This window comes from Hemiscyllium ocellatum, chromosome 19, assembly GCF_020745735.1.
Source record: "Hemiscyllium ocellatum isolate sHemOce1 chromosome 19, sHemOce1.pat.X.cur, whole genome shotgun sequence".
NCBI classification, from domain to species: domain Eukaryota; kingdom Metazoa; phylum Chordata; class Chondrichthyes; order Orectolobiformes; family Hemiscylliidae; genus Hemiscyllium; species Hemiscyllium ocellatum.
Window position 1 is genome coordinate 23,252,546 of NC_083419.1, and position 27,319 is coordinate 23,279,864.

Below are 27,319 nucleotides of genomic sequence, written 5' to 3' on the forward strand. Positions count from 1 at the left end.
ATGACGGCTGAGCTTCTACCTGACCTCCATCTTTGCACGTTAACTTTAAAATCTTAATTTACTTCATGTCTAAAAATCAATTGATTTCTAACTTGAATACATTTGACAATGAACACCCACAGTTCTCTAGGGTAGAGAATTCCAAAGATTCACAATTCTTTGAGTAAAGTGATTTTTCTTTATCTCGGTCATAAATATTATATTAATCGAAGACTGAAACCTTGAATTCTGAAATGTCCAGACAGCGGAAATGTTACATTCCCTGATCCAGCCCCACTCCCAAATCCTCCAGATCTACCATCAAGCTTCTCAAGACATTTATATTTCAATTAGATCATCTCCCATTCTTGGAGAAAGTGAGGACTGTAGATGCTGGAGTTCAGAGCTGAAAAATATGTTGCTGGAAAAGCGCAGCAGGTCAGGCAGCATCTAACGAGCAGGAAAATCGACGTTTTGGGCATCAGCCCTTCTTCAGGAATGAGGAAGGTGGGTCAAGCAGGCTAAGATAGAGGGAGGAAGAGAGCTTCTTCCTCCCTCTATCTTAGCCTGCTTGGCACACCTTCCTCATTCCCGAAGAAGGGCTTATGCCCAAAACGTCGATTTTCCTGCTCGTTAGATGCTGCCTGACCTGCTGCGCTTTTCCAGCAACATATTTTTCATCTCCCATTCTTCTAAACTCTAGAGAATATAAGCCTGTACACTCAGTATTTTCACCAAGACCAATCCCCTCATCATAGGGATCACTCTAATAAATCTTTGCTTTATTTCCTCTTCTTCCTCAGGTGCTATGCTATGCAATGTCAATGATTACAGCTCCCAACTTTTATGGCCCTGGGAAAATAGGCATGCTAGTGCTGTTCTCAAATCTTAAACCTGTTCAGCCTCAGAAATTGTCAGTAAACCTCCTCCATAGTCTTCCTCTTACTCTGCTGTCAATTTTACCTCTCTCCTAATTGCGTCCAAAGAATTAAGTTTCCTGTTGGTGATCAACTATAAAAGTAGTTGGATTTCAGCAAGGCATTTGATAAGGTTCCCCATGGGAGGCTCATTCATAACTTCAGGAAGTATGGGATTACAGGGAGATTTAGTTATCTGGATTCAGAATTGATTGGCTGACAGAATGCAGAGAGTGGTTGTAGATGGAAAGTATTCTGCCTGGAGGTCAGTGTTGAGTGGGGTCCCGCAGGGCTCTGTTCTTGGGCCTCTGCTCTTTGTAGTTTTTATAAATGACTTGGATGAGGAGGTTGATTAGTAAATTTGCAGATGACACAAAGGTTGGAGGTGTTGTTGATAGTATCAAGGACTATTGCAGGCTGCAGCACGACATAGACAGGATGCAGAGCTGGGCTGAGAAATGGCAGATGCAGTTCAACCTGGATAAATGCGAAGTGTGCATTTTGGAAGGTCTGAATATAGGATTAAAGACAGGATTCTTGATAGTGTGGAGGAACAGAGGGATCTGGGTATGCAAGTACATAGATCCCTCAAAGTTGCCACCCAAGTGGATAGGGTTGATAAGAAAGCATATGGTGTTTTGGCTTTCATTAACAGGGGGATCGAGTTTAAGAGCTGCGAGGTTTTGCTACAGCTCTGCAAGTCCCTGGTGAGATCACACTTGGAATACTGTGTCCAGTTCTGGTCGCCCGACTATAGGAAAGATGCAGAGGATATGGAGAGGGTGCAAAGAAGGTTTACCAGGATGCTGCCTGGACTGGAGGGCTTGCCTTATGAAGAAGGGTTGAAAAAGCTCGGACTTTTCTCTCTGGAGAGAAGGAGGAAGTGAGGAGACCTGATCGAGGTATACAAGATAATGAGAGGAATAGACATAGTCAATAATCAGAGACTTTTCCCCAGGCAGGATTGACTGGTACGAGGGGTCACAGTTTTAAGATATTAGGGGAAAGGTATAGAGGAGATATCAGAGGTAGGTTCTTTACGCAGAGAGTTGTGAATGCATGGAATGCATTGCCAGCTGTGGTGGTGGAAGCAGAGTCATTAGGGACATTTAAGCGACTGCTGGACAGGCACATGGAGACCAGTGAGTTGAGAGGTGCGTAGGTTAAGTTATTATTTTTTACATTAGGATTAAATCTCAGCACAACATCGTGGACCAAAGGGCTTGTTCTGTGCTGTACTTTACGATGTCCTAAAAGTTCTTATGTACCTGCTTTTCTCAAGATTGCCTCATTAGCTGTGTGCGTCATCCAACTGATGTCCAGTGCGTGTCACAGAAACCACATTTCTGTTCTGCTAATTTTATCTTCATTGACTTGCTCATTTTATAACTTTATTAGGCTATCTAGTTTGGAAAATAATTCAACTTCTTTTATTTCTTTTGATTTCACTGTTATTCTATAATATTATAGTGCCTACAGTTTGCTGCATTTAATGATAAAACATACCCTTACTGGTGTGGCATTTCACACTAAAACTTGAACTCAACATTAACAACACATAAAGCACTAGAGAAATTCTATCAGCAGTGCCTCTACTCAAGATTCAGCTTTAATGAGGTGGCTGTTGAATAATCTCCTCTGCATTCGTCATGATTACGATGCCAGTCACATTTATGAAAATATACTTGTTCACAGGATGCGGGAGTCCTTGGAGAAGCCAGGATTTATTTCCAATGCCTAATCGCCCAGAAGGTATTTAAGAGTCAACCATAAATAAGTCTCCTGAAGAAGAAGTGTCAAATGCATTCAAAGTTGTAACTCAGTTTTACTCTCTCTACAGATATTGCCAGGCCTGTTGAGCTTCTCCAACTTTCCCTTTATTTCATCAGAGCAATATTTTGTTTTTCGAAGAGTCACGACATTACTGCGTGTCTGGGCCATTAAGTTATACCAGGGAAATATGACAGATTTCTTTCCCTAAAAGACCTTAGTGAATCAGATGGGTGTTTACAATCATTGATAGTGATTACATGGTCGCCAGATTTTATGGATTTCACCATTGCCATGGTGAGATTAAAACTCTCAGATCCAAAGCATTGACCCAAGGGTTCTGAATGACTGGTCCAAAGACATTGTCACTACACCACTGCCATCCCTGCAAGACTCTTTATATTTTAGTGTCCTTCTTGAAGAGGGTTTCCCAAGCATTCAGGCAAAACTCTTAGAGAACCTTGGATATCAACTGCCAAGGTTAGGATTAAGAAAGAAAATCAAGAAGTATATGGCAAAGCATATCAAGAAGTATATTCCCCTACTGGGGAATAAAAAGTGAATGGAAGAACTTAAAGGAAATTAGGAAAGCAAAGAGAATGTATAAGAAACCATGTGAGCAGAATAAAGGAAATATCAAACTTTATTTTAAATATACAAGGAGCAAGAGAAGAGGAACCTTTAAGGATGATAGAGATAATGTGTGTGTGGTCATCAATAAATATTTTCTGACGGTCTTCACAATGGAAAAGAATCACACAAGTATAGATATTAGAGTGGAGGGCAGTGAAGTATTAGAAGGAATCAACACAGTGAAAGAGGAGGTACGAGGGGTTTAGCAGTCTTTAAAATGGATAAATCCATGGGCTCGGATGAGATATATCTCAGACTGTTGGAGACGCAAGGAGGAAATGTCAGGGCCCTGGTAGTAATTTCAAATCCTCTTTGATCACAGGTGACATGCCAAAATACTGGAGGACTGCTAACCCTGTCCCATATTTTAAAGAAAAGAACAAGGGATAGGCAAAAATGTCACAAGTCAATCAGTCTAAGCTCAGTGGTGATAAGATTATTTGAAAGAAAGAATTTTGAGAGACAAAATATTGATTGATTTATTGTCATATGTACTGAGTACAGTGAAAAATGCTATTTTTCAAGCTGAATATGCATATACTTGCACTTGGATTAATCAGGAATAATCAGTATGAATTTCTTAGGAAAGATCATGTTTGACAAATGTGAGCAATGTTTAGAGGTGGTAACCAGGACTGTTGGTGAGGGTGATATATTTAATGTGGCCTACACAGACTTTAGAAAGACTAGAATAAGGCTGCTCAGGATAGACTGGTCTAGAAAGTAAGAGCCTGTGCGATTCAAAGCAAAGTGGCACACTGGATCCAAAATTGGCTGAGATGCAGAAAACATATGTTTCATGGCAGCAACACTTTACAGTCTTTCATTCAGTCCATGGTCACTTCAATAAATTTCCCAGCTGGGCCCTCCATGGAGGAATTTATGGTACCATTACAGCATATCTGAAACGTGCTTATCATATTGATCCAGGAAGCTTTTGCACCACCATCTTCTTTACCTTAGCTAAATGACTAAACAGAAAATGGCCTTAATCAGATCATAAACATTACAAAAATCATTATGGGAGTTGTGTAAAAGTTTAATTCAAAGAAATTATTGCTGAGTGGTAGGGGAAAATATTGCGCTCACTCAGAATAATGGCATGCCTACAGTCTCCCATACACTTTCAATTAATGCCGGCATAGGTACCAGGAAGTCAGCTGGATAAGACTGGCTCAGCTGTGACTATATTAGCAGTCCTCAGCTCCTATGTTTCAGACAGTGGAAAATTTCTAGAACAGTCAAAACAGCATATATGACAACTAATGGGGAGCAATTATCATAGTAATCATTAGTATTATTGGCCTTTAGGAGAATGTTCCCAGAAATATTTATGCACAAAGAATGTTTTTCCAGTATCCATTGATACAGTACTTGAATGTCATTGACAGTAATATTACTATTATTCAGTGCTGGATTACAGAATGAATTAACTGAATTACAGAATCTTTATTATTTCCCCCCTCCTTTCACTCAAGAAAACCTTGTAATTTGTTCCTTCATTTTGACGTACTGGACATTTAATTTAAATGTAGCTATGTGATAGAAAATATTATAAACGTTCGTAGCAACTGACTGTGGGGGTTAAAAAGAGGGGAGCTGATTCATATCTTCTCACCTGGTCATAAAAACAGGAGGTGGTTTATAGTGTGTTGGAGAATAAGCCAATGTAAGATCAAAATGTTATACAACTGCACAGATAAAATTATAGAAACAATGTTTTATGGATATTAAGACTTTCTCCTTCAAGGGAACAGGAAGCTATGACCAGATGTGCACATCAGTACCAGTTTCTGCATTGATTTTATATGGCTAAGATTATTTTAGTTTCCATAGATCTGTTTTCAATGTAAACATTTCAGAAGCTAACCGAAAGGCACAGTATTGTCTAAGCTTTAGAAATAGCAACGGTAGCTTTAAAGAATCGGTATCAACAACCAAACAATTTCTTGAACCTCTTTTTCACATTAGTATTTGACCTTCACACAGTGAGACTGTGCCTTCATCAACCTAATGTGGGCTCCCAGTAAATCTCTGCAATATTTTAAAGTCACAATTTAAAGAATCAAGGGGGTCATTTTGCATACATTAGGGATAAACATGACACTAGCAATAAAGCTAGTCGATAAGGTATTATGGCCCAATGAGCCAGGATCTAGTCAAGAAAGGTTTCAGTGTGAAATATACATCAATTTTACTCCAATTTTACTTCCCATATGGAGAGTGCATAATGACTGATTTTTGGATTTCATACAGGTTATGCAAAATATTAAAGCAAAATATTGAAACCTGTCTAATCCCATCTGATCTCTGTAACTAAGAGAAAGTGAGGACCGCAGATGCTGGAGATCAGAGTCAAGAATATGGTGCTGGAAAGACACAGCAGGTCAAGCAGCATCCTAGGAGCAGGAGAATCGACACTTCGGGCATAAGCCCTTCATCCTGAAATGTCTTTCCAGCACCACACTCTCAACTGTGACCTCTGTTATTGAATAATGTCAATTGGAAACTGCCATACACTGATGCTAAACATGCACTGGAAATCTGGTTTTGCAACATAACTCTGGAACAAAGTGAGAGTCCTTGCAGCTGATAGTTTCATTTAACATTATGGAATGTACATATTATACTCTATTTATGGAGAATAAGAACCGTCTGAAGTTGAACTGGGCTCTTCACAATCTTGGGGTCATTCATGACCCTGAGATCAGCTTCTGATATCAGACTATCTATTTTCTTCTCAGAGTCATAGAGATGTACAGTCCTTCGGTCCAACCCGTCCATGCTGACCAGATATCCCAACCCAATCTAGTCCCACTTGCCAGCACCTGGCCAATATCCCTCCAAACCCTTCCTATTTATATGCCCATCCAGATGCCTTTTAAATGTTGCAATTGTTCTAGCCTCCAGCATTTCCTCTGGCAGCTCATTTCATACAATTACCACCCTCTGCGTGAAAAGGTTGCCTCGTAGGTCTCTTTTGTATCTTTTTCCTCTTACCCGAACCCTATGCCATCTAGTTCTGGACTCCCCCACCCCAGAGAAAAGACTTTATCTATTTATCCTATCCATATTCCTCATGATTTTATAAGCCTCCATAAGGTCACCCCTCAGCCTCCAACATTCCAGGGAAAATAACCCTAGCCTATTCAGCCTCTCACTATAGCTCAAATTCACCAACCCTGGCAACATCCTTGTAAATCTTTTCTGAACCCTTTCAAGTTTTACAACATCCTTCTGATAGGAAGGAGACCGGAATTCCATGCAATATTCCAAAAGTGGCTTCTGTAACATTGCCTGGCTTTACAGGTACTGGAGCTGAACTACTGCTGAAAACCTTATACACGCCTTTTGTTACTTCTATGCCAAACTATTTCAGCACATTCCTAGACAGACTCCCATGTTCTACTCTGTAATCTTGAGGTCAGTCAGACCACTGCTGCCTATGTTCTATTTCGCTCCAAACACAAAATTCCAGCATCTTTGTGTTTGCTGATCCACAGTGTCTCCTTAACCGACACCTTAACTTTAAAATCGAGATCTTTCTGCGGACTCCTCCCTTGCTGTACCTCTGTAATCTCCTTCCACCCCTGCAGCTTGCTGAGGTACTGGCATTCTTCTAATCCTGATGTGCTGACCATTCCATGTCAACTGCACGGTCATTGAAAACCATGCATGTGTCTGTTAAGGTCATTAGCTCTGGAACTCCCTCCTTTTCGACCTTAACTATTTGACCAAGCTTATGGTCATCTGCCTATAGTGTTTTGGTGTCAAATTCCATTTTGTTAATCTCCTGTTTGAGATACCTTGAGATGTTTGATCAAGTAAAAGGAGGAATCCTTTGAATCATGCAAGGTATGTCGATATCAGGTGCTTTTTAACATATTGATTAGTTCTCCAATTTCCTCACAATTTTATGCAGCAATTGCTAAGGGAGTCATGGAGAGAAGATATTTTAACATTTCACAATATTTATAAAAGATCCAGAATATGTAGAGGGCATTGACTAGATCTCCGATTGTTTCTCAAAAACAATATTTCTATTCAGTTTCAAAATACCTCAAGATAATGGAAAAACGTAAACACTTGGTTCAAAATTATAAATCTGAGATGTTAAGACTAGCAGCCACTGTAAGTCGGTGTGCACACAGATAATTGGTGATGTGATTTGGTATGGGTTAGGACACGGGCACGGAAGTTTTGGTCAAGATGGGAGGATATAAGATAGGACAGAAGATCAGGAAAGCACTGAAATATTTTGCTTCCTTTTTCTTTGCTATTTTATTGTGTTCTCTCTTCCACTTCTTACATTATTCAGAAGGCACCTACATGAGGTCCCAATCTTGTTTTTTACACCACTCCAGGGCACACCTTTTGTTTCCCTACCTGTCCTACCTCCAATCTCCTTTTTTTTACATTACGCAATCTTTTGACTTTAATCACCCATCCGACCTATCACAAGACTTCAGATTGGTTTTGTCTTTTTTTTCTATCATGTGCCTTTCACTTTATCCTGACATATTATGTTTCTAACTTTTCCTGTTTCTGGTCCGAAGGTTGCAGGCCTTTAATATTGCTCCAGATTTTCAGCCCTTTCAGTACAGTTGGAAACGGGTGAATCTGTAATTTAAACATTGGGTTCTGGAAGACACCTCTGGATTCCATGCCTCTGGGACACTCTCCAATTTTCAAAGTGAAGGACAGGATAGGGAGAGTGAGGCAAGTCAGGAATTCATCTGACTTCAGTGAATGGCTAGGTGAACCCTTTGGAGCAGGACACGAATGGAGTTTTCAATCTGGAAACAATGAACTCAAACAAGAGATACCTTCCAAAAACACAATTTGTGACAGATTAGAAGTTGGGAGAGAGTTAAAATTATGAAAGATTAGATAGTGACTGTGTCCAAATGCTTACCAAATCATATGCCCTCTATGCACACTGACCTACATTGGCCTCCAGTCTTACAACATCTCCAATTTAAAATTTATATTCCTCCCTCATCATGCTACATTCTATCACCTTCTCCAGTCTTATAAATGCTGAAAAGGTAGCTGGTGCATGTAAAATTACCATAGTGATAGTGATAAGGGGGAAAATGTCAAAACTGAGAGAGTCATATGCCTGATTGAGCGTACTGTCTCTCATTTGGGTGTATAACCACTTTTGTGCAGGTTAAGGTACCAGCCCTCTGAGGTGTTGCCTGTTCTCTTTGGTAAGGCAGCTGCAGGCCCACACAAGCTGCCTTTGCTCCACAATCTGTAGATAGCTCCCACTTCCTGGTACCTCTCTATGCCACTAATTAGGCTTCCAAACCCAATTAGAACTTCTGTATTTAGTTACTTGGTAATACAGAACTTGAATGAAAAGGCATGTTGTCAAAGCCTTATGTCTTGCACTCAGCAGGGTAGCTACATTGAATGCTAAAATTCAAAGTGACCAACAACTTACACAACAACATGGGAAAAGAAGTGCTGATTAGTTGGCAAGTAGACTATGACTCGTCATTGAGGTGCCACTGGATATGCATCAAGGAACAGTTATTTCCCAAGCCTTTTTAAAATTTTAACTCAGAGTCAGGACCGAGAAAATATCCAGATGATATGTAGCCAACTCCAACTGAAAAAACAACTTCACCACTCTCTGTAGGTGCTGCCAGTCTTACTGTATGTTTCCAGAATTTTGTATGTTTGTTTTTCACTTAAATTTTCAAGGCTGAAAGTAAGCAAAAGCATGATTGAAGTTTCCAGCAGAAAATTGGCTGAGGCAGAAAACTGGGCAGATGAGAGAGAGTGGGGTGTGGGGGTTGGTTGTGATGTTGTAGAGAATAGTATTATGGATTGAGATGGACAATTTCTTTTAAGAAAGCATACTTGTAAACTGATATTGTGGCATAACTTCGTCAATAGTGGTTACCACACACACAATTTCTTTAAGCAGTTAACCACTACGTTGTAGGCAATGCACATGGGGGTAGATTTTTAACTGGTTGTCCTGGATTAGAACTGACACTGTAGATTGCCTGCCCATTATAAAAATGAAAACTCAGGCAATTTCTTTAACAAGTAGCCAAAATGCACAGCCAATTTTACGCTCAGGCAGCAAGTTGAAAATCTATCCCTCGTGTGTCAGTACTCATACAGAATGCAAAAAGACATGAATTGCTACAGTTTATCACAAACTCCATTTACAGGGCAAAGTTCACATTATCTGCAAAATAAACAAAGTTCTTACTTTTTCATAATTCTGTAATTGGTTTGTTCATCATTCACCACTTGAGTGTGAAGCCATTGATAGGTTAGCTCTCTGCTTTTTTGTTGCATCTCTGTGGAGGTTGTATCTTGCGGAGTCAATTCTTCCATTGCTGAATGAAATAAAGAATTAATGACAACTGGGAAATTCTAAATCTTATTTTTCTTTTAATACCTTTTTAAAGATGGGAGATATGTGATTCAAAACATTGCTTATAGCCTCACTCTTATCGAAACCCACATCCATGCTTTTGTCACTTGAAATATTGATTTTCAAACATCGCCATTCTGCGATTTCCAATTCCACTCTACCTAAATTCCACTGCTGGCATTTGTATCAAGTTCCACATTTTCATCACTGCTGTTTTCAACAACATGATCCTATTAAATCACTTCCTGGTTGCGTCTGTTTAAACTCAAGTGCTAGTAATGGAAGGACTGTCTTATGAGCACAGGTTGAGTACTTTGGGCTTATACTCGCTCTCCAGTGCCATCTTAAAAATGCAGAAAAAATAAACCAAAACATAGAACACAAAGGCAAATAAATAAATAACAAATGATCAATGTTACAGTATTTTTTGTTAAGTGCTCAGCCATGGGCTATCGGCCTGTTAGCCAGGCATGGGTCCCCTTTGCTGCACCACTGCCACTGGACCAAGAGTTGCCACTCTTTGGCACAATCTTGTGCCTGCCGCTAGGCATCCTCGCTGCGTCGCGCCAGTGTAGTCAACACTGATGCTGCCAGGTACCGCTCCAGCTCAAACTCGACTCGGTTGCAGGATGGTCATGAGTTTGCTTTGGGCCTTCCTCATTGCTGCAGCTGCGACTAATGCTGCCAGGTCTCGTGCTGGGCCCAAACCTGCCTCCGGCTCCATGAACCTGCGCTGGATGCAGACGCTGCCAGGAACCTAAACTCAGCTTTGCTGCAGCAAGCATGAGTCAGTGCTAGGACTGCCTTATCAATGCAGAAGCGCCGGACTCACTTCAAGCCTGCACTGGACCTGCTCGCCAACGTTTGTTGGGACTAGAGAATCTTAGAATGAGGGGTCACATATTTAAGACTGAGATGAGGAGGAATTTCTTCATCCAGAGGTTAGAATCAGTGGAATTCTTTACTGCAGAGTGCCATAGACACTGGTTGTTTAGTTTATTCAGTGCTGAAAGAGAAGAATTTTTAATCGATAAGGGAATCAAGGGTTATGGGGAAAAGACAAGAAAGTGAAATTGTGGATTTTCAGATCAGCATGATATCATTGAATGGCACAGAATTCTTAATGGGCTCAATGATTTACTTCTGCTCCTACATCTATGGTCCTATGGCCTTAAGCAGACAAACTCTGATCTCCAGCATCTGCAGTCCTCATTTTTGCCAACTTTGTCAATGTACTAGTAGGTAATCATTGTCTTTTAAGCTGTAGCTCAAAGTTGGATCATTGGACAACAAAATCTTTTATTTTGGGGGCAACATGGTGGCTCAGTGGTTAGCCACTGCTGCCTCACAGCGCCAGGACCTGGGCTCAGTTCCCACCTCCGGCAACCGTGTGGAGTTTGCACATTCTCCCAGTGTCTGCGTGGGTTTCCTCCGGGTGCTCCGGTTTCCTCCCACAATCCAAAGATGTGCAAGTTAGGTGAATTGGCCATACTAAATTGCCATGGTGTTAGTTGCATTTGTCAGGGATAAATATAGGGTCGGGTTACTCTTCGGAGGATCAGTGTGGACTTGTTGGGCCAAAGGGCCTGTTTCCATACTGCAGGGAATCTAATCTTATTAAAACATTCATTAATTAGTTCTGAAGAGTAACTGTGATAAAAGTGCATTAGTTGACAGCACAGTAAACTACTAGAAGAAAACAATTGATTATTTCACATTAGGATCTCAATTATCAGTCAGGTCTCCACTATTGTCATTAAGAAATATAGTTAAGTTATAAAAATGACTCCTGTTGTCACTTTTACACAAAAATGTATTGATTATAGTTCATGTTTAAAAGTTGAAATTTCACATGCACAGAATGCCAAAGCTAATTAATCTAATTCCAAAGTTTTTATGCCAGGACAATTGATTCTTACTCTATGTACAGATGAAATAATACCCTGTAGAACAACACAGCACACCAAAAATAAATCTTTGCTAGACATCTGATGAGGAAACATTTAATATGCTGGATGTAGAATGGATGTCAAGACATAAACCTATGATGGGTTTTAAGGATTTCAATAAATATACTTCAAGAAGTATAATATCAATGAATGGAGTAAAGGCATATATCCATGTATGATCAAAGATGATCTTATTCTTATCAGATTTTTCCTTTGCAAAGCTGTTTTTATTTAAACTTATATTGGCAAGAATAAACATCCCCTGTATCCTTTCATTCTCAATGTTGACTGACTTTTAGCATCTGGCATTGCATACCTGCAGTGACTGCCCTTCTCCATTTTTCCAAGCACCTTAGTGATCTTTCTTATGAAAACTGAAGTCATGTATGTTGAACACACTCAATCAACTATCTAGATCTTTGACATGAATGCACACAGTGAATCTGAATAAAAGTTTAATCTTTAACTGTACAATAAGAATTATGAAGTTATTAATATTTCATGTTTCTTTCCCTGAAACCAAGTGGTTTCCTGTTAAATTTTGGTGGCAGAAAACTAGATGCGAAACTGTAATTTCACTGCACAATCAGTTGCCTGAATTGAAGTCTTGTTGCAAAGCTTTGTTTTTATTTTCTTGGTGTAGTTTGGATCAGAAAATAAATCGCTGTTGTCTGATTTGCAATAAAGCTCTCTCAGCAGCCTACTGGATTAGTAAATTTCAAAATAGACTTAGAAACATATTCCTACATCAGGAAAATTTGTGCATGACGGCTTATCTTGCAGATCTCAGGCATCTTGCACAATCCGAGGTCATTATCTCCGCAGCAGAAACAATGTCATATTAAAGAATGAAGTCATTCAGAGCAATGTCAGTGACAGTCATTGAGATCAGGACCATCTGCCATTAATTTTCTCAAAAAAGGAGAATAATAGACACTCTATGCATTGCTTAGAAATTCCCTACTGAATAAACAAGACAAGGTCATCTACAGGTTAAATTTTGTCCAAGGCTTTTTCAAATAGACAAGCACAATTTCGTATTTTAGTGGGTATGGTTTTAAAATCTAAGATCTTTATGGATCGATAAATATTCAAAGAAGTTTGAATAAACATTATGGAAATGGTTATTGGCTGAAAATGGGCTTCAACAAAAGACCTTTAAAAATTGATGCTTCAATCCAAAGAAAATTATACATTAAAAGTACTTTAATAATACTGGGCTATTACCTATTAAATAGAGCTCAAAGATTCATATAGTACACTTTAATGTAAGCAATGTTTAAAGAAAAATAATTTGACCTGAGCATTTTTATTGTTCCAAAATGTTTTTTGCTTTTAACCTGGTGTTAATAGGAATAATAGACTTTATTATTTGAGTAATTAAATCATATAGCATGAGCATCTTGTGGAAACATCTTTGGTTCTAGTTTGTTAAAAATACTTTGTTAAACTTAGATGTTAAAGAATATTTCACATCGCTGGCATAATAAAAGAAGTTCCACTGTTAAGACAAAAATATCAAATGATTTCTGCCAATTACTGCATAAACTTTGTTTAAAAAGTTATGAAAACATTTCATTCCAATTTTCACAGCGCAACACTTAACACTGGAGGGGATGCAAGAAGATGGATCTGGATTGTTGGTTTGCAGTTAAGACTTTTCTAATTTGTACAAGAAATAATAGAGGTATTGATTTAAAATAAATTCAATTTATTTACAACAAATTTAAGTCCGTATGCTCATGCTTTGGTAATCTATGGATTTTGCTGGCCTCTTATTTTAGCTATTTTCATCAATTCTGATGTTTGGCATATTTGCGTAAGTAAAACAGGAAATCTCACTCTGATCTGAGGCCATCAAAACACCTGCAGGCAGATTTCCATGTTTATTTTTAACAAAGCTTAGAAAAGAGTCTAAACATTCTGGCACCTCACTGGCAAGTGCAACAGAAAGCTTGCTAAAATTAACAGTCTTCAGAGGAGACCAAAATCTCAACATGCAACAATAAAAAGCTGTAGGGCAAAAGTGGACACTGGCAGGTATTTATGTTTTGAATTTTAAAGTAATACTAACTGTTTTTGATTCCAGATATACATGTGAACAAAATTCCTGTTGGTAGTATTTGATTTTGCTTTGAATTTTCCGAAACAGTTACTGCTTTTCAGAATTTTAACAAATCTATAAATAACAAATCCATCCAATAAATGCAATTAAGATGGTTTTCACCTGAGGTAATTAATTAAAACGGACAACTTTTCACAATTTGAAACTGATCTGAAAGATACCACTACTACTAAAACTCTTCAAACTGCATATTACTTTTACTTCCTCTAAAATGTAAACCAATAATAGTTTTTGTTTCATGTCTACTTTAATGTTTACAGCTTATAGATATAAATATATATTCAGGTTTACATAGTGACAATGAACTTGAATGACAAGTTGAATAAAGTAAATTATTTGAACATCATACCATATTGGATGATGTGCTTACACCAAGTTACCCCCACCAGGAGGTTGGGCCTCCAAGATCACTCTAAAATCAGAATGGTAGTGAGTTCCTAGGATGAAATGTGCCTGAGACAGGGATCTCCTTCTTCATGGGTGGGCATTCTGTGATTGTCGGAAGTTTCTCAAATGGCAGAGTTAAGGAGGCAAGGAGTATGATGGTTTTGGGGGTAGGGTGGAGGACCTGGGTATGTATTTTAAATATTAATTGATGCAATTAAAGATACCAAATCTTTGCTCCGAAGTTGGATCAACACTAACTATCCCAAAATGACCGAATCTGAAATGTGATCTTCAACAGTCTGCTTAATAATCAATTAAAATACCTGGAGACTGCCATTAAAATGTTCTGATTAAAATGCATTTTATAAAACTATCAAAATTCTACGTGCATGAACTGTGAAATTCGTCTCTTTACAGAGAGAGTTCTTTGCCCTGGAGTCCAACTTGATTGAAAGCCGCAGCCTAAAAGCTCTAAGTTAATCCTTTGCACCCAATGAGAACAGAATGTGCAGGAAGTTAAAATAAGCAATTATTGGTTTATTCATACTATAGTTTACCTGCCATTGAGTTAAATCCTGCACTTTGGGATGTGGTGGTGGTGTTCATTGTCTCATAATTATGAAAAGGGATTTGCTGGCACAAATCTGATTTTAATTCATAGTCGGATGAGTTTCAGCCAGTGTCAGTGCCACCAGAGAAAGGCAGCAATAAAAAAGGTCAGTAACAGAGGAGCTCCAGGAAGGAAGATTTTTTTTTGCTTTTTCAACAAGTTTCTTTGTAAGCCAAGAAGAGTTGGCGTGCTTCTTTTGGGCTTTTTGAAAAATTATGTGTCTCTCTTTCCTCAAACAACTGTTTCCATGGGCTCCTTACAGTGACCTCCAAACATCCAAAATTCTGCTCACATACACCATCCATATAGCGATGCCCATCAATTTCTGATAGAATCATAATTTGAACACAGTAAGGGACTGCAGGAGTTCAAATGTCTCTCATTCTCATGGGCAGACTTGATGTGAATGTAATAGTCCCCATGTATGTGCCCCAAGTTAAAAGAATCAGGACAGGCATACTTGTAGCATTCAACTGCTTCAAATTCTATATTTCCAAATTATGTGATCAAATGTGAAACAATACATCAAAATTAAAAGAGAATCAAGCATATTTTACAAATGAATAGGTTAGGCACATTTTTGATTACAATAACCTTTTATTACCTTTCAGAAAATATTGCATATAAAGTGAACTTCTATTGCAAGAATCTTTTAAATAACGTTGTCCATCAATGATTACCACACTACATTATTCCATAAATAATACATTCTATTTTGCTTTGTTACTCTGATTATATTGCTCCAGGCTCTCTGTTACTAAATGGCTCCATGTTTCTCAACTCTGTCACTATCTGATATACAAAAATATTTAATAATATGCAGTGGACAACTACATTAGTTTACTCAATGTTACAAACTGATAAATTATAGGAAGGCATAAGCATGTTTTTTTGAATCACACGCTGCTGTGACAATAAAACATTTGCTTGTAATATTACGTAAAGGAGAAAGAATAGTAGTGTTGATCTTCTGGCAAGCATTTCAGGAAGAATTACAATTGTTGCTACGTTATCCAGAAACATTTTCATGCAAAATAACATCAGTGCATGCAGAAATCAAAATTTTAATTAAAATATTTAAATATATCATTTACAATTTGGCCACTACTTGGCCAAACTGTACTGTGGAAGTGTTAAATGTCATATAAGTAACATGCAAAGCTCTGAAATAATATTTCTCTCCAGCATGGATGCACAGAGTGTGTAACTGTTGCTGACACATTTCAATTGTGAGCAAACCTTTAAAAAATGACTTTTCAATAAAATAAGGCAAAACTCATTTCAAATGCTAGGTATGGCTAACATAATACAGAATTCAAATAAAAATATATAAACCTACAAGAAAACAGTATCATCATTTAGTAAATGGATGCTCAGAAAATGAAGTAAACGATTAATTTCAAATTACATCCTTTAACAAATAACAATGTATTAAATCCAAAAAAAAAGTACTGCAAGCATACACAGCACAACTCCAGCAGTGTTTTACAGTTGTCTGAGAGGCAATGCTGTGAACTAGGCTTGCACTCTGCCAGAAAAGTGGCTCTGACCCATAGAGAGCTCCTTGAGATCACCAATGCCTCAGGCCTTTGCTGCTTTCTCCAAGAAGTCTTATGTTTCAAGTATCAGTTTAGATTTCTTCTGGAGATGATTAACGCAAACACAACACAGATTTTTTCCAAGTTATCCAACTCCATGTGTTTATGTTATTCTAGTTCTTTTCTAGATTTTGCTGGCTGTATCTACCTGCTTGAAGTCCCTATCATTTTACGCTCTGAGAGCGCGATTAAATCCATAGTTTCACAAACTTATACATTTCACTCATTGATTACATACAACTAGGTTATAACTGTCCTGCACAGATGTGAAACGAATTGAAAAACAGCTTTCATAAACATTTTTTTTCATTTCAACACTTTCAACTCTCTATTGTATATGCTTTAATACTAGTTTGACAGTTGATGGCCCCCAGTCATATTTTTTTTTAAGAAGTAAGCAAGTTGCATAATCCCAAACTATCTTTTAAAAAAAAATATTGGCACAGACGCAGTTTCAATTAAACTTGTCTGACAGCTATGACGAATTTCATTGAAAAGTAGGAGTTCTGTGTTGCTTCCATGGTATTGTCTCCCCCTCTATTCCACAACACCTCCAGCCCCAAGCTCCCCTCCAGTTTCTGAGCACCCATCCTTTTCCCTTTATCTGGCCTCATGACTGAATGACACCAAGCTTCCTGCTGCAGCCTGGGGGGTGAAATGACTTCAGCCATGGACTTTGATATCATTACATTTGATGGAGCAATCTGACCAACTGATAATTCTGGAATACAATGGTGGAAGAGATGACTGTGACAGTTTTTTTTAAACTCATAGTGTTAACGTGTAAAAATGCTTTTATGAATTAGAGATGAGCAATTTAAACAAAGCAAAATGAAACAAAACTCTCCATCCTGTCTTAAAAGACATATACATAAATTTCTGCAGCAGGAACGGTGAAAGCAGAAACCAGGGGGCTGATGGGAAAGTAAATTCTCCATTTAAAAACTGACCTTGTGGGAGCAGTGGCCTTCATTGTGGTTTGGGAAGGTGAGTAAATTGATATATTTGGGCAGCGGCTGAGCCCGAGACACCACCCGTGTAGTGTCTCCCACCCGTCCTCCTCATCTAACCAAACAAAAAAAGACTGAGGTGTGTTGATAAGGTAAGGCTTTTATATTACTTTTTTATTGTGTGACTGGTTAAAATTTACATTTTTTCTTTTTTTAATTATCTATTATTTGGTTATTTGCAAAAGAGCATAGCAGAGAAGTATTAGAAATTATTTTACTCAAATTTATATTAAGTAATAAAGTAATTAACAAAAGTAGAGATAGCTGGGTAGGTGATATGGTGTAGCTGTATGATGTGGGAGCTGGCTGATCCCATTCTGAATGGCAGTGACCACATCTGCAGCAAGAGTTGGTTGCTGGAAAAGCTCTGGATCAGAATTGACGATATGGAATCTGAGCTTCAAACACTGCGGCACATTCAGGAGGGGGAGAGTTACCTGGACCCTTTCTTTCAGGAGGCAGTCCCATCCAGTGGATTAAGTAATTGAAATTCAGGTGGTGATCATGGACAACAGGGTATGATTGCAAGTGAGGCAGGTAGGGGGATCCTGAGTTTATGAGTGGAAGAGCCTCAGCCCTTGACTTTATCAAACAGGTATGAGATTCTTGCTCCCTGTGTGGATGAGTAAAAGGGCTGTGGGGAGGATGAGCCAGCTGACCATGGCACCATGTTGCAGAAGGCCATTCAAGAAGGGGGACCAAAAGGACAAGTGGTAGTTACAGGGGACTGTAGAATTAGAGGGATAGACGGTATCCTTTGCAAGCTGTATTGGGAGTCCTGCATGGTGCGTTGCCTGTCCGGTGTCAGGGTGCAGGACATTTCTGACCAGTTTGAAAGGATATTGGAGCAGGAGGGGGAGTATCCAGTTGTTGTGTTCCATGTTGGCGCAAAAACATAGGCAAGGCTAGGAAGCAAGACTTGTTTGGGGATTATTAAACATTAGGAACAAAATTAAGGAACAGGTCCTCTCAGGTCATAATCTCCAGATTACTGCCCGAGCCATGTGCAAACTGGCTTGGGGATAAGAAAATTAGGGAAGTAAACACATGGCTAAGAGAGTGGAGCAGGAGAGAGGGGTTCCATTTCATGGGGCATTGACATCAGTTTTTGACCAAAGGGACGGTGTCCACCTGAACCAATCTGGAACCAGTGTTCTCATGAAAAAGATAAATAGGGTGGTCACTAGGACTTTAAATTAGTGAGTCGGGGAAAGGGAAAGTGAAAATGACAGAGTATGATGGTAAATAAAAAGGCAAGCTACAGGTTAGCATAATTGCAGGTGGGTTTAAGTTCAAGGTAGACTATGGAAGAAGTAAAAAGGAAGGATAACTCGGGAGATATTATTAGAGATGTTGGAAATCATGAGAGCAAGAAAGTTAGCAAAAGGGCATTTTACCTGAATGCTCATAGCATTCATAACAAGGTTGATGAGTTAATGGCACAAATCATCGTGAATGATAATGATTTAGTAGCCATTACAGAGATATGGTTGCAGGATGGTCATGATTGGGAGTTAAATATCCAGGGGTATCAGTTTATTTGGAAGGACAGACAGGAAGGTAAGGGAGGTGCAGTAGCTCTGATATTCAAGAACAACATCAAAATGGTGCTGAGAGATGATATAGGTCCTTTGGAGAATAAGGTTGAATCCATTTGAGTGGAAATGATACATTCTAAGAAGAAAAAGTCACTGACAGGCATAGTCTATCAGGCACCAAATAATAACAGCACATTGGGTTGGGCAATAAACAAATAAATAAATAAATAATGCCTGTAAAAATGGTATGACAATTATCATGGGAGATTTTAATCAACATGTCAATTGGTTGAACCAGCTCAGTCAGGGTAGCCTTGAGGAGGAGTTTGTTGATAGTTTTCTTGAACAGTACATAATGGAGCTAAGAGGGAGCAAGCTATCCTATGTCAGGTCCTGTATAATGAGACAGCAATAATTAATGACCTCAGAGTTAGGGATCCTCTTGGAAGAAGTGGTCACAGTATGGTTGGATTTAGAATACAGATAGGGAGTGTGAAGAAAAAAAATCCAATAGCAGGGTCCTGTGCTTAAACAAGGGACACTACAATAGAATGAAGGAGGACTTGGTTATTTATGTGGGACAGTTGACAAGCAGTGGAGGACTTCCAATGCAAATTTTCAAAGTGCTCAGCAGAAGCATATTCTAGTGAAAAGGAAGTACTGTGAGAAAAGGGGTGATCTGCCGTCGGTGTCTGAGGAAATAAGGGAAGCTATTAAATTGAAAGAGAAGGCATACAAAGTGGCGGAAAACAGCATGAAACTAGAAGATTGGGAAAACTTTAAAGGTCAACAGAAAACCACAAAAAGAGCAATAAAGAAAAGTAAGATAGAACATGAGAAAAAACTAACATGGAATATAAAAACTGAGAGCAATCATTTCTATAAATATATAAAACAAAAAAAAAGTGTGACTGAAGTAAATGTTGGTCCTTCAGAGAAGGTGAAGGGGCAGTTAGTTATGGGATATGATGAAATGGCCAAGGCACTGAAAAGGCATTTTGTATTGGTCTTCACAGTGGAGGATACTAATAACATGACACTAATTGATAAAGAGATGAAGGTCGATGAGAATCTGGAAACGACCATTATTACAGAAAAGGTAGTGTTGGACAAGCTAATGGAGCTAAGGGTAGACAAGTCTCCTGGCCCTGATGGAATGCATCCCAGGTACTGAAAGAGATGACAGGAGAAATAGCAAGTGCACTGCTGGTAATTTTCCAAAATTCGCTGATCTCTGGGGCAGTGCCAGCAGACTGGAAAACAGCAAAGTAACGCTACTGTTTAAAAAGGGAGGTAGACAAAAGTTGGGGAATTGCAGACTGGTTAGCTTAACCTCTGTAGTGGGTAAGATGCTTGAGTCTATGATCAAGGAAGAAATAGCAAGGCATTTCCATAAAAATTGTCCCACTGGGCAGATGCAGCATGGGGTCATGAAGGGTAGGTCATGCTTAATAAATCTTTTGGAATTCTATGAAGACATGATGAGCAGGGTGGACAATGGGAACCCAGTGGATGTGGTGTACCTAGATTTCCAAAAGGCCTTCGACAAGGTGCTGCACAAGAGGCTGCTGTATCAGATAAAGATGCTTAGCGTTACGAGTAAAATATTAGCGTGATAGAGGATTGGTTGACTAACAGGAAGCAAAGATTGGGGATAAATAAGTGCTATTCTGGGTGGCAATCAGTGACTAGTGGTGTGCCTCAGGAATCAGTGTTGGGACCACAATTATTCACAATTTATAAAGATGATTTGGAGTTGGGGACCATGTGCAATGTGTCAAAGTTTACAGGTGATACTAAAATGAGTGGCAGAGCAAAGTATGCAGAAGACTGTGAAACTTTGCAGAGGAACATAGATACTTTAAGTGAGTGGGCAAAGGTCTGGCAGATGGAATACAATGTTAATAAATGTGAAGTCATCCATTTTGGTAGGAGTACCAATAAAAAGGATTATTACTTGAATGGTAACAAGTTGCAACATGCTGCTATGCAGAGGGACCTGGGTGTCCTTGTGTATGAATTGCAGAAGGTTGATCTGCAGGTACACCAAGCAATTAGAATGGAAAATTGAAAAATTGAATTTTGTCCTTCATTGCAAAAGGGATTGAGTTTTAAAACAGGAAGGTTATGTTGCAGCTGTAAAGGATGCTGGGGAGGCCACACCTGGAGTACTGTATGCAGTTTACAGCGAAGGTTCACTAGGCTGATTCCGGAGTTGAGAGGGTTGATGTATGAGGAAAGAATGAGTAGACTGGAATTATATTCATTGGAACTCAGAAGAATGAGGGGGGATCTTATAGAAACATATAAAATTACAAGTAGAGGGGGATGTTTTCTCTTGCTGGTGAAACTAGGACAAGACAGCATAGCCTCAAGATTAGAGGAAGCAGATTTAGGACTGAATTGAGAAAAAACTTCTTTACCCAAAGGATTGTAAATCTATGGAGTTCCTTGCCCAGTGAAGTAGTTGACACTACTTCAGTAAACGTTTTCAAAGCTCAGATTTTTTTTTGAACAATTAAGGAATGAAGGGATATGGTGAGTGCATGGATGGGAGGATCCGAGTCTATGAAAAGATCAGCCATGATCTCATTGAGTGGCAGAACAGGCTCGAAAGGCCGGATGGCCTACTCCTGCTCCTAGCTTATGCTCTTATATTCAGTTTTAAGTTGTAGAGGTCCAAAAATTGTTTAGTGATTAAAAATATAATCAAATGTACAGGCAATAATTCATCATTATTACAGGGATTTTTTAAAAACTAAGCACAATTGAATGCTTAAAAAAAAAAGAGATTGACTTCTGGGAAAAGGAAGTAACTTAATTTGAATAAGGCAGGTAGGTACTTAAGCAAAATTTTGGGTGGATATCTGTTCTCTTTGGCTGCAACCAGAGGAGGCATACATTGCTTTTGGGAGAAAGGGGTGTGAAGAAATCTCTACTCCCGCTTCCTAACGTGGGGTGACAGACATTGAAAGAAACCTGAATTTTCAAGGGGTCAAGATGGAATTAGTAGGTCTTAAGCTCCCAATGGCTCCGGATTCATTATCCAGGGGGCTGATATCATTCTGATATACCTTTCACTCTGCGAATTCTGGTTCTGGGAGGCCCCAACTTTACCAATATTATGTTATACTTCACAGTTTTGCTTGGAAGCAGTACAGACCCTGATCATTATAAGGCTTCAAAAGGAAATCCAAAGGAAGTTGAGAATCTGGAATAACTTAATTAGAATCACGTCTAAAGGATAAGGAAGGTGCCTTATGGAAGCCCTACTGAATATTTAAGAAAGATTTGAAAAGAGTATTGAGTACAGGAGTTGGGAGGTCATGTTGCAGCTGTACAGGACACTGTTGGAATATTTCGTGCAATTCTGGTCTCCTTCCTATCGGAAAAATGTTGTGAAACTTGAAAGGTTCAGAAAAGATTTACAAGGATGTTGCCAGGGTTGGAGTATTTGAGCTATAGGGAGAGGTTGAATAGGCTGGGGCTGTTTTCCCTGGAGTGTCAGAGGCTGAGGGGTGATTTTATAGAGGTTTACAAAATCATGAGGGGCACGGATAGGATAACTAGACAAAGTCTTTTCCCTGCCGTGGGGGAGTCCAGAACTAGAGGGCATAAGTTTAAGGTGAGAGGGCAAAATATAAAAGAGACCTAAGGTGCAACTTTTTCATGCAGAGGGTGTACATGTATGGAATCAACTGCCAGAGCAAGTGGTCGAGGCTAGTACAGCTGCAACATTTAAAAGGCATCTGGATGTGTATATGATTAGGAAGGGTTTGGAGGGATTTAGGCCAGGTGCAGCAGGTGGGACTAGACTGGGTTGGAATATCTGGTCGACACGGACGAATTGGACTGAAGGGTCTGTTTCTGTCTTGTACATCTCGACATTTCGATGACTCTACGATGCTACAATCCGATTTTAAAATGAAGACAAACAACCAGAAAAAGCCTGGGCTGAAAAAGTAAAGAAATATAAACATTGACAGGGGGCAGAAAAAATTTATAAGGTTTTGCCAGGACTTGAGGGCTTACGTTATAGGAAGAGGCTGAATAGGATGGGGCATTTTTCTCTGGAGCGTCGGAGGCTGTGGGGTGATACTATAGAGGTTTATAAAATCATGAGGGGCATGGATAGGGTGACGAGGCAGGATCTTTTTCTTAGGGTGGGGGAGTCCAAAACTAGAGGTCATGGATCAACAGTTAGGAGAAAGATTTATAAAATACCTGAGGGGTAACTTTATCACACTGACAGTGGCATGTGTATGGAAGAAGCTGCCAGAGGAAGTGGTGGAGGTGGGTACAGTCACAACATTTAATAGGCATCTGGATGGGTATATGAATAGGAAGGGTTGTGAGGGATATGGACCAACTAGTCAGATTGGGATATTGGTCAGGACGAATGAGTTGGACTGAAGGGTCTGTTTTTGTGCTGTATAACTCTGACTGATGTGATCTCATTTCATGCTTATTCTTCCACACTCCTGCTGGAGCTGAGCTCTTGGGTACAATGGAAGTGCCATTATTAGTTACCATACGAAAATATCAAATTTATTCAATAGTGAACTACATATTTATTAAATTTAAGCCACACAAATGACAGGCTGTGACCATGTCCAACATGAGATATGATGTGGAGGAGTCGGTGTTGGACTGGGGTGGACAAAATTAAAAATCACACAACACCAAGTTATAGTCCAACAGTTTTATTTGGAAGAACCAATTTTCAAAGCGCTGCTCCTTCATTAGGCAGTTAAACACTACGGATACGCAGGAGCTAAACATTGTGGATACGCGGGAGCTAAACACTGTGGATACGCAGGAGCTGGTGTGAGGCTGTGATTCTGTGACATGAATCAACTGACTCTCAAAAGTTATTCCAACATCTACAAGGCACAATACAAGAAGCTTGGTACTGTCCAGGTGAAAGCAGGTTGCTTGATTGTTATCTCTTATTCCACTTTCTACAATCACACACTTGATCAGTGGTATATAACCATCAACAAGATGCACTGCATAGCGTCTTCAAGGTTCCTTCATTAGTACCTGTCAAATCACTGATTACTTAGGAAAAGAGCAGCAGACAGCTGGGAACATGGTCAGCTGCAAGTTACCCTCCAAGCCACTCACCATCCTGACTTGGAAATGTATTGCTGTTCCTTCACTTCACTTGGTCGAAATCCTGGAATTCCCTCCCTTAGGCAATTGAGAGTCAATCTACAACACATGGACTGCAGTAGTTCAAAATGTCAGCTTACCATCACCTTGTCAAGGGCAACTAGGGATGGACAATAAATAATGAGCAGCCAGGAATGCCCACTTCCCACAAGTGAATTAAAAAAAAAGGACAGATAAGCATCCAGATACATGAGGCAGTTTTTTGAACTGTTAAGACAGAGGTTGGAGAAATATCTGTTTCTCTCTAGTCCCATTAAATGTTGTGCGTAGTTACTGATCTGACCAGTGAAATGTATCATCTATATTAGGTTCAGAATGAAGAGATCCATCACTAGGTTTCTTTAATTAAAAAAAAGATTAATTATAAAAATAAAGAATTGAATTTTCCAATTTCTAGGCTAACTGTTATAATGGCATTTCATGGAGAGCTGGCTTTCCTGACTCTCATGGTCTTTTCTTATGTAATCTTCCACTGTTCATCTTATTAATATGCATCTGGGGTCTATGGCATCTTGCTTGTGCAATTAGGTGGCAGTAGAGACAGAAATGCCCACCACTACCAGGAATTTGGGCTGTTCATGCCATCAATGCTGTACTTAAAACCTAGCTGCCCACTATTTCAAAATGAGCTAAGTACTGGCCTTCGTTGTGTGCCCACATTCTGATCCCTTAGTTGTAGAATCACAAAACACAATCTCTTGCTGTTTATGTTGTATGCTTGATTAAGTTGACACTTCACTATTATGTATGCCTACTATGCCCTTTAACATGCCCGCCTGAGCTCTCCATTTCGAAGAGTTGATCCCCTGCTTAACAGTGATAGTAGAGTGGGGGATATGCTAAGCCAAATTGTTCAATCATCGTCATTGACAATATTTTGCAGACAAGGTTGACTCTCTTCCACTCTCAGGGTGAGACTGTAGGTGGCTGCACAGATCGATGCGACTTCCACTGGCTCTTTTACATTTTGGACAGAAGGTGGTTGCTGAAGAGGTGGGTGGGGCACTGGTGTGGCAGCGCACTCCTTGCAATGTTTTCATCTGCCTTCCGCTTTTTCCTGACAGCAAGTCTTGAAGTGCTCAATGCCTTCCTGGATGCTCCTCCTCCACTTTGGACGGTCTTGGGCCAGTGATTCAGAGGGGTCTGTAGGAATGCCGCACTTCTCCAGTGAGGCATTGTGGGTATCGCTGAAGCGTTTCCTCTGTCCACCTGGGCCTCGCCAGCCGTTACGGAGCTGGGAGAACAGCACCTGCTTGGGGAATCTTGTGTCTGTCATGTGGATTATGTGCCCAGCCGATTGGAACTGATCAAGGCTGGTCAGTACTCAATGCTGGGGATGTTGGCCTGGCTGAGGATGCCTTCTTCCCAGTGGATTCGTAAGACCTTATGCAGACAGTGTTGGTAATACTACTCCATGCTTTGTCTCAGAGCCATGTAGGAGGGCAGGAACCAGCACAGCCATGTTTACCATGATCTTGGCCTCAAATTCGATGTTGTTGTCCTTGAACACCCTTTTCCTCAGGTGGCTGAAGGCTGTGCTAGCACACTGGAGGCAGCGTTAGATCTTTTCATCTGTTCCTCTTTGAATTTTAGATGCAACTATTTTGGTTGAAGCACATGGAGTACATTTGCCATGTAAGCAGTGTTGAAGAGTTTGAGTGTATTAAAGTAAAGTGTTTTAGCACAGGATCAGAAGATGCTCTCTAATTACACAGAGACGACGGATGGTGGTTTAATCTAAGGCTTGCTATGCCTCAGGTCATGGGTGACGCTGAGAAGGCAGATCTTCACAATAACGTTAGCCTGTACATCTTTATGACTATGACTCTATGGTGCAGGAATTTAACCCATGCTATTGCAGTGACTCTGCATTGCAGATCAGCTGTCCAGCCAACTGAGCTAATAAGCCTCCGGGTTGTCTAAAGTCATGTCTTCAAAAGTCTTGTGGGTACATCTGGCGCTAGCTTCTCATTCACTTTGAAATAATTCAAAATTTATTCCCAGCCTTGGCTGCTTGGAAGCTACTAATAACAGCACTGTGGCTGTTTTGAATCTTTTCTCTCTGCAGGAACCTGCTTCTGGCATCCTCTCCCTCTAGTAGTTGTAAAGTACAAGTCAGTAAACACCTTAGCAATTACCTCTGCATGTGGCTTACTTGTCATGCAACTAAACCATTATTCAAAGTGATTTTCTGCCTTCAGAGCTGAAAACTAAAATCCTCTTTTCTTCTGCTTAACAAAAGTATATTACAAACTTTCATCGTCATCTCCTGCCAATAAAAAATGCAAAAAGAATCTTCAAGAGGCATTTTCCTTTTTGTTATAATTTCCTCACCACTATTTCTATTTATTCTGATTTTATTTTGAGAGCAACAATAAATTTATTTTAAATATACAAAGGACTTTCCAAAACAATTATATTCTACCCACCTTACTTTTAATCAAGGCATTCATTTTTCTCCATATTTGCTTGTTAACAAGCCTTCCCTCTGAATAAATACCAAATTCACAAAGGCTAATGTTGCGATGGAAAAGATAGACTGGATCTAAATGTTAAAGTTCTAAATTGGAGGAAAGCCAATTTTGACAACATTGGACAAGAAATTTCAAAAGTTGATTGGGGGAGGACAGTCACAGGTAAAGGGATGGGTGGAAAGTGGGAAGCTTTCAAAATGAGATAACCAAAGTCTAGAGACAGTGTGTTCCTGTTAGGGTGAAGGGCAAAGCTGATGAGCGGAGGGAATGCTGGATGACAGAGAAACTGACCTGCTCCTTAATGAAGGAACAGCGCTCTGAAAGCTAGTACTTCCAAATTGGATGGTAACCTGGTGTTGTGTGATTTTTAACTTTGCCCATCCGAGTCCAACACGGGCACCTTCTAACTATAAATACATTGACCAGGGAGAGAAGAGAGTCCCTTAAAAATCAGCAAAACCAGCCATGTGTGGAACTGGAGTTAGGGGAGATACGAAATAAGTATTTTATATTTGTGTTGCTGTGGAGGTGGATGTGGAAGCAAGAGAATTTGGGAAGTAATTAAATCTTGAAAAATGTCCATATTACTGAGGAGTTGCTGCTAGTTGTTTTAAAATGCATAAAGCTGGATACTTCCCCAGGATCTGATCAGGTATACCCTAGAACTCTGTGGGATGCTCAGGAAATGATTGCCAGGCTGTTTGCTGAGATATCTGTATCGTCGATAGCCACAAGTGAGGTGCTGAAAGACTAG

General features: G+C 39.6%; 1 protein-coding gene across 1 annotated transcript in view; it reads right to left on the reverse strand.

Moving 5' to 3' along the window:
• Positions 1–27,319, reverse strand: part of lrriq1 (leucine-rich repeats and IQ motif containing 1) — a 185,301-nt gene that overhangs the window by 18,059 nt on the left and 139,923 nt on the right. Inside the window, exon 24 of the mRNA XM_060840054.1 lies at positions 9,532–9,661. Coding sequence (XP_060696037.1) covers positions 9,532–9,661 — 130 coding nt within the window. The remainder of the gene's footprint in view (positions 1–9,531; positions 9,662–27,319) is intronic.